We start from the raw sequence: 8,188 nt of genomic DNA on the forward strand, positions 1-8,188 counted from the left end.
TAATTATAATTAATATACTATGACGTATATATATATACTATATATATATATATATATATATATATATATATATATATAAATACTCGAGAAAAATGTACGTTGTACTCAACAGTATCAGCCAACATTTTTGTTTATTTAATAATCTTGCTTACTCAATAACAAGATAACAATAATACAGATAACAAAGCATGTCTAAGCAAAATTACGCAAATCTGTGGTGGCTTGTAATGTTGACAACTTGTCATATATTTGTCTCCAATGATTTCACATATACTGATATTGAAGAAATACGCAAAATGTATATATATATATTACTAGTCGTTTTACGGTTATCTCGGCAAGATAGCAGCATCAAAATTATCTCGCGTTGTCGGCAATATATGACAGCATTATGTGATCCAATAAATTATTATGGCAACATAATGATATAACAATAACCCGAATTTTGATGATGATTTCAAAATTCTCAGAAAGTTATCATAAGTAAAAGCTAATAAATGCAGACTTAGTTATTACAATTCTGGTAGCAACTGTGGTCTTCATAATATGATGTGATCAACATACCAACAATAAAAAATGATATGTTTGTTTTGTGAGAACAAGCTTAAACAAATAAGAATGAAACAAATAACATTTTATTAAAATCATTTTAACAAAATCATGACATATTTATTTTATTAATACTATTAATTGTTTCACTGAATTAAACAATTATTTCGAATTAAACTGCTGTCAGCTAATGCTGTTAATACAACATCATTTTATGTAGTAAGGTTCAGTAAGTTCTTTAAATCAATTCAAAAATATCTTTAATTTATCACCTAGGTAAAAGAATTGATCCTCGATGACTATCCAGACTCAAACCCGGTGAAAGATGAAGTTGAAGAAAAGAGCAAGTGTAAGACTATGCTGGGTGACATCGTGGAGAATAGTAGACTGCTATTCGTAACACCTATACTTCGCTTTACAATAATATCGATCGTTATTAATTTCACCTTCCATATCGGTTACTACGGTTTGATGATGTGGTTCCCTGAGCTGTTTAATCGTTTCGACGAGTTCCATCGTGATCAACCAGGCAAAGTGGCCTCGATCTGCCAAGTTACCGATTATGTCGTTAACAAGGGTTCGCATAGCGTCGAGAATGTTTGCTCCGATAAAATCGGAGCTTCTGTCTTTATGGAATCTCTCATCACAGTGGCGTCCGCCATACCTGCCAATATCATCGCTGTTTTGGGAATGGATCGCCTTGGACGTAAATTCTTTCTAGGTGCTTATTTTTATGAAAATCAAAAGCAATAAGCAGAAATCTCATCTTTTAAGCTGAATTTCTTACATCATTCTTCTTTTATCTTTTCTCCCTTTTTTTTGTAGAGAACCGTGCAAGATAATCAGCTGAAAAGAACAAATCTAAGATTATCAGAATGTGGCATTTTACAGCTTTTTTAATAGTTACTTTGATAGAAATAAATCGTTGAAATCTATAATTCATGAAATGGATCAATGACATAGATTTCAGCGATTTCAGCGATTTATTTCCACCAGGATATTCTAAAAATATTTTATGCATACTTCCCCGTAGTGTTCAGCACATTTTCATCAGGACTATGCTCGATCGGCTTATACTTTGTGTACAACAAATATCAGAATTTGACCGTGTCGGCCATCTTCAGCGGTGCGATAAGTTGTGGTAATGCAGCATTGGATTGTCTCATTACCGAGGTATTTCCGACGCAACTGCGTGCCACCGGGATCGCCATCTCTATGGTCGCTGCCCGCCTCGGCGGGATAATTGGTAATATCGTTATAGCCCAACTCTTGGACATGTATTGTCCAGCACCGACCTTCATAGTGGCGGCTCTTCTAATTGGTATGCTTCTAATATCTTTTTATTTCCCAATTTTTTGTTCAATTTTTATTTTTAACTTTCTCACTTCATATAATTCATTTTGCAGGAGGAGGTTTGCTGTGTTTATTCCTACCTAACACAACGCGCGAACCACTTTCCTGACCTCAGCAAAAATCCATTCTAATCGGGCAGCAATTGATCGATCATTTATCTTCTGTCCAATACATAAGTGCCGTTGAATTTTATGGAATCAGGAGTAAACGAGACGATTGCAAAAGTAGCATTGTAGAAAAAAATTTAAAGTTCGAAAAATATTCTCATTTCGTCAAGTAGGGAATTAGAATTTCTGCTGTTTATAATATAATCCTTATTATAATAGGTAAAGAATAAATATAGAATATTGTTTAAGCAGAACGTTGTAGCGAAAGTATAACGGAAGCGACGAAACTAGAAAACGAACATCTAGTTTGATACATGATACACAAATTAGATGCCTTAGTTAAATTTTATACATGTACTGACATTAATCATAATGTTTAAAAGTATCGTAATGAAATCCTTGAACTAATTAACGATATATAATAAATATATTTTCCTATAATATATTCTCTTTCGATTGAAGATTGAGACTAACAATAAATAAATTTGTTATCGCATTATGTCACATATTGGACATAACTTGACATATTGATGTAAAAAAGATTAAAAGAAAGTAATATATTCCTTAACGCTTTTAATATTCTTTCCCAATTTTCTGTATCAAGAAGTAATGATCGTGGTGTAGAGTTATGTTCTCTATACTAAAAATCTGAATTCAAATCCATCCAGTACATACATATATCAGATTTTATCCGATATCACTTCTCGGGAGGTAATGGCAAACCGAGAATAGTATGCCATGACAACCTTTTTCAGACTCGGTTTCATCAATGTAAGATTAATTTTAATCTCAGTTTACTTACTGGTTATTTTCTAATTCTCAGAATTTTAATTCTTAGAATTAGAAAGAGATAAAAGGTAAATTAATTCAAAATTCAAATTAATCTCATATTAATAGAACCAAACTTTTGTAGGTCATTCGGTACTGCCGAAATTATAGATCCCATATATTAGTGGATATATGCAGAAGAAATCACGTCTTTAACAAGAGACCGAGAACTTAGACTGATACAGGACAGAGAAGATCTCGGATCTTTCTATCTTGCAGCCAATCAACAGGCTTGAAAAGCTTGTCATACGACATATAAAATATTAGGCTTAGAAAAATCGAGATTAAATCCAAATAGTATACAAAATATATGATGCATCTAATAGGAATGAATACGCATGTATGTAAGAGTAAAAGCCTGTTCTTTATCGCTACATTAGACCGTAGTAAAACTTTTTTCTCGCTTTCACTTAAAGTCGAATATGTACAGTAGTCATGAAAATAGAACAACTTATAAAAATATATAAAAATTAATAAAACAGTTGTTTTACTCGTCTGTTTTCATTTGCCTGTGATTTATTGTACATCAGCAATAATTCATATCAAAAAAACGTAATTAATTATTGCCGAAATAAAGTTTATGTTGTATTGCGAGAATCTTGAAATGACTTGTACTATAAGTAGTCTGATTATAAAAATAAATTATTAATGTAAGTTTATTAACATGAAAAAAGTTTGTTATGTTAAATATTAATGTGATTTCATAGATTAGATATAATAAAATTATAATAAAATTTAATCAGTTTAAAATTGCAATGAAAATAAAAATATTCATTGTAGAGCTAATGAGAAAATAAAAATTTTATGCAATAAAAAATTTATATATATATTATATATAATTTAAAAAATTATTGGTTGTTAGAAAAATAGTGGAAAATACATTAAGACTCAAAAATAATGAAAAAACTCGTTGTTCTAAGTAAGTAAGTGAAATCGTGTTTCTAACAATAAACCTTCCTGTAAGCTTGTACAACTCGACGAAGATTTTAAGAATGTAATTTAAATGTAAATGGTAGATCTACTAGGAAAATTTCACATTTAAATTTGAAGAATGTGAGATACAAATTACAATTTGCAAAAGACTATGTGAAATAGAGTAAAAAAAAATTAAAAGATGGATTTTTTTTGGTAGCAATTCATGATTTGATCGTTTTCTCATAGTATTTTCCATTAAATTCCATCAGATTTAATTTCGTCCGATTAAAAAATACTTCTCCACTTTTTAATTTTTTTTATCGCTTCATTTCACAAGATCTTTTATAACTTGTAATTTGCATCTCACATTCTTCAAATTTAAATGTGACACTTTCGTAGCAGATCTATAATTTAAATTACATTCTTAGTCTTCGTTGATTGTACGTGCATTCACAGAAAGCACTCATTTTTAATTTCATTTGATAACTTAGATCTATTTATAAATACGTACAATTTGACGATAAATTCGAGCTGTAGTTTTTTGTTTAGAATCTTGAATTTCTTCATTATTTCTTTTAATACATTTTCCACTATTTTTCTGAAACGATCTATAATTTTTGTAATTTCTTGTTGCGATTTTCCTTCATTACATAAAGTTGAAATTTTGATTATCTCTTCAGTTCTACAGTAAATATTTTCGTTGCAATTTTTAATAACTAATTAAATTTTATTAAGACTTAAGAAATGACTGTATATATATATATAAATACATAGAGAATACGGTCAAAATTAGATATTTCAAATAATACAATATATATTATATATTCTAATATAATATATATTCTTTATGAAATCAATTATTTTAGATATAATTGCGCGCCGATAACTTTCAGACTTTCAACAGTCTGAAACACTAATCTCCCTAAATTAAATTAGAAAAATTGTAAAGAATTTATTGCGAAAAATATTATCCCAGCCAGAGTTAAAAGAAAGTTATTACTGGCGCAATCATATCTAAAATAATTGATTTAATAAAAAATATATATTGTATCATTCGAAACATCTAACTTTGACCGCGATGGCTTACATTAATAATTTATTATTATGACCAGACTACTTATAACACAGGGTACGAAATTCTCTATAATACATGCACCTTATATCGGCAATAATTTATTGTTTTTTTAATTATAAACTGTTGCTTAATTATAAACTGTGTAATGATAATATTACCAACAAGATTGAAAACAGATCAATAAAATAACTAATTATTAATTTTTATGTAGGTGGCTCTGTTTTCATAACCACAATAACTATTATATTTCATTTTTAGTAAGAGTAATTAAGTATGAATTATTACACCATAGTTATAAAGAGCAAATTTTAATTGATTTGTAAGTTTTGGGTTTAATTTCGATTCTCATTCCATATATAGTTCACTTTTACAAGATTGAAAAGTTGAAGGTTATGAAGAAAAAAAACTGATATGATATTTATGATAAAATGCATTTCAGTATATGTCAATTGTGTTCAGGATAGGACGTAAGTAAAGACATGAAAGTGAAAGTAAAAACTAAATAATTTTCATTTTTCACGGTATATTCATAATACACGTCCATATAAAGTAATAAAATCATTCTCTCATCATCTTTTCCTTTTGTCTAGCGAGCTTTTTCTTACTAAGTTTCTTTTTCGATGGCTCTTCCTCTGTGGCTTTCGCAACAACATCCTCTTTTTCTGTCAATATTACTTCAATGTGACAAGGCGAACTCATATAAGCTATAAGAATCATAAGTCTTAGCAACAATCGCTATATACATTTAAAGAATTAGTCAATTTGTTTCTAAACTTATTGCAGTTCTTTCCTTTTTTTCTTTCCATGTTGGAAAAAAAAGAGAAACGATGCTCTTGTAAGATAAAAATAAAATAGGTTTAATATTTGTTATAAAATTAAAAATACTTACGATTTATACGACCATGAGCTCTGTACGTTCTTCTACGAAGGCAAGGCGCATGATTAACCTGAATATGCTCGATTACAAGACGGTCCACGTCGAGTCCTTTATAATCGGCATTACTCTCTGCATTTTTCAAAAGTTGCAGCAGAAATTCCGCAGATTTTTTAGGCCAACGACCTAAGAAATAAATAGTTAGATATTTGCTGTTATAAATCTAATCTATTAGACCATATATTTAATTTCTCAATAATTTGATTTGATTATCAACGTTTGCATAAATTTTGTGTTCACAATGCTAAAAATCGCTTCAAGAGCGATAGAGAAAGAATTAACAAATCACATTTGAACAATTTAGCTAATTAATTAATGCGATTGATCAATTTTTTTCATTAAAGATCTCAAAGTAATTTCGAGTATCATAGATATAAGATTTCAAAAATAGTATACATAGAAATTATTTATTGCTTACAAGACAGAAGAGAATCTATGCGACAATAGCAAATCAAGAAAAATAATTGATATGATTGTTTTCTCAACTTTGTATTACCTAGTAAATTTTACTAGAAATTCTGCATTCTGTGTGATGTAATTCTAATACTTCATTAAAATCCAAGCCATGTAGCAGAAAAACAAGCATTATATGTCATAAACTTTATTATAGCAAATTTGAACACACTAGTGTGCACTAATGCATATTAAAGTTGTCATATATTGATTTAATTTAAATGTAAAAGTGAAATATAAATATTTCGAATTATGGAATACATATTTTACTTAATAGCAAATTAAAATATATTGATAATCTCATGATTTAACCCATTCTATATTAAATCACATCTTTATCATCAGTGATTACATTTATATGGTCCAATTTATGGCATAGTTATAATATCGATTGTTATAACTACTGATGTTACATATAAACGCTATTTTACAATGAAGTTATTACATCGATGTAATAACTCAAAATTGTTTGATGAACAGACTTAGGCTTATTACATTGATATAAAAACATATAAATAACTGCGATTATAACTTTGGCATAAATTGGGCCATATAAATGTAACCTAAAAGTTCACTTTGCTTATTGACTTATTAACATTCTTTTATTCTTTCAGCCCAGTGGACATAAAATAAAACATATAAACGCGACTGGCTTAAGTAAGAATTATAATATCAATATTATTAAATGAAAGATAAAAAGTCATGTAAATATACTAAATTTGTGTATGATGTGACTTTAATATGTATCAGTGTGCACTAAGTGCATCCAATCACATTCGCTATTAAAGAAACAAAGAGTACAATCTCCTATTATATGTTTTTTGTCGCCTCAACTGTTTTTACAATGTTAAGTGTTCCAGAATGTTAGGGCCATGATATACACAAAAATTTAAGCAATAAAACATAAGCAATAAATAAATTAACCACTCATAATAGAGATCATAAGAACCTAACATAAATAGTAACAAATCCAACATGTTTCCTTCCTGCTTATATCTTACTGTTTAAAATTTTCTGTGTGCCTTATGTAATATGTGACTCTTACGTAGAACACATTCTTGAACAACTTGACTGACATACCTTGCGTAGTGCCAAACTGTTTGGCTTGAGCGCACCTGCCGACGCCACCATTGAACCTACGGAAAGGAACGCATTCCTTGTGCTCGATGACATTTTTCAGGTACTTCTGTGCCCTCCGCAGGGCCATGCTTTTGATAGCACGCGCTGTCTCATGGGTATTCTGTAGCATACAAAAGATAGTCGATTGTACTCACGTTCGTAAACATCCCTGAGAGAGAACATCGCGTTTGAGGTTATATTTTCTCAAAAGAGATATTTACCTTGAAGTGCACACGAAGATTAGAGCCACGCGCTTTGCATGACTTGGTCTGATTGACCGGTTCGTGGGAGTACCGACCCATTGCGTCCTGAAAACACAGACAGATCGATCATATCTCTCTCAGATTCTGCGCGACTATAAACGTGACGGTCAGCAGCAATCTAAACTGTGCACGTCATGTATTTCTCGCGATTTCATGGCAGTTCTCGCGAATAGACATAACATTTTCTATTTACATTGTGGCACCAAGTCTGTTACTCGAGAAATTATCTCGCATAAAATAAATACCTCGACGATGAGGTGGATGCGAACGGATTTAACAAACACGATGAGCCGGCTCATACATACCTTCCAACGCCAGAATTTTAAAGGAAAAGTCGTCACTTCACTAGCATTCTACTTCCTGTGTGCAAGCAATGCTGCCAACTGAAAATCATAGGGATGATATGGTGAAAGAAATCAAACCTAAGTGTGCTCGTTCTTGAGACGAATTTTGTGTGTACAGAGCAAACATGGCGCGACACTATCTGCGCCATTTAAATATTTGCACCGCGGTAATTTTGAAAAATGATAGCTCAAAAGATCAAAATAAATACAACTCGAGATACTATTAGACCGTCGATCCTGAGCAAAAA

General features: G+C 30.4%; 2 protein-coding genes across 3 annotated transcripts in view; one reads left to right on the forward strand and one right to left on the reverse strand.

Moving 5' to 3' along the window:
* The window catches only part of LOC105617121 (synaptic vesicle glycoprotein 2B-like), a 9,932-nt gene extending 7,921 nt beyond the window's left edge, over positions 1-2,011 (forward strand). The window contains exons 6-8 of the mRNA XM_012198698.1: positions 826-1,270; positions 1,583-1,870; positions 1,956-2,011. Of these exons, the coding sequence (XP_012054088.1) occupies positions 826-1,270; positions 1,583-1,870; positions 1,956-2,011 (789 nt within the window). The remainder of the gene's footprint in view (positions 1-825; positions 1,271-1,582; positions 1,871-1,955) is intronic.
* Positions 2,012-5,330: 3,319 nt separating this feature from the next.
* LOC105617013 (60S ribosomal protein L17) lies at positions 5,331-7,923 on the reverse strand. Of its 2 annotated transcripts, none has more exons than XM_012198595.1 (5): positions 7,902-7,923; positions 7,555-7,641; positions 7,295-7,454; positions 5,717-5,887; positions 5,331-5,531 (listed from the first exon to the last, which is right to left on the reverse strand). In XM_012198595.1, exons 2-5 carry the CDS (start codon positions 7,633-7,635, stop codon positions 5,386-5,388), a joined length of 558 nt encoding a protein of 185 aa, XP_012053985.1. In that variant the 5' UTR covers positions 7,636-7,641; positions 7,902-7,923; the 3' UTR covers positions 5,331-5,385. The 2 variants fall into 2 exon arrangements, with proteins under 2 accessions (XP_012053985.1, XP_012053983.1); XM_012198593.1 differs by having other exon boundaries at positions 7,842-7,906.
* Positions 7,924-8,188: the final 265 nt, after the last annotated feature.

Source organism: Atta cephalotes, assembly GCF_000143395.1.
Source record: "Atta cephalotes unplaced genomic scaffold scaffold00011, whole genome shotgun sequence".
NCBI lineage: Eukaryota > Metazoa > Arthropoda > Insecta > Hymenoptera > Formicidae > Atta > Atta cephalotes.

What these genes read in the sequence shown, in the direction of transcription:
- LOC105617013 (XM_012198593.1), bottom strand. Translation starts at nt 7,895, where the DNA reads ATGAGCCGGCTCATCGTGTTTGTTAAATCCGTTCGCATCCACCTCATC. An exon ending in ATCTTCGTGTGCACTTCAAG is followed by an intron (nt 7,455 to 7,554) that starts GTAAATATCTCT and finishes TGTATGCTACAG; the next exon opens with AATACCCATGAGACAGCGCG. An exon ending in AGCTCATGGTCGTATAAATC is followed by an intron (nt 5,532 to 5,716) that starts GTAAGTATTTTT and finishes TGATTCTTATAG; the next exon opens with CTTATATGAGTTCGCCTTGT.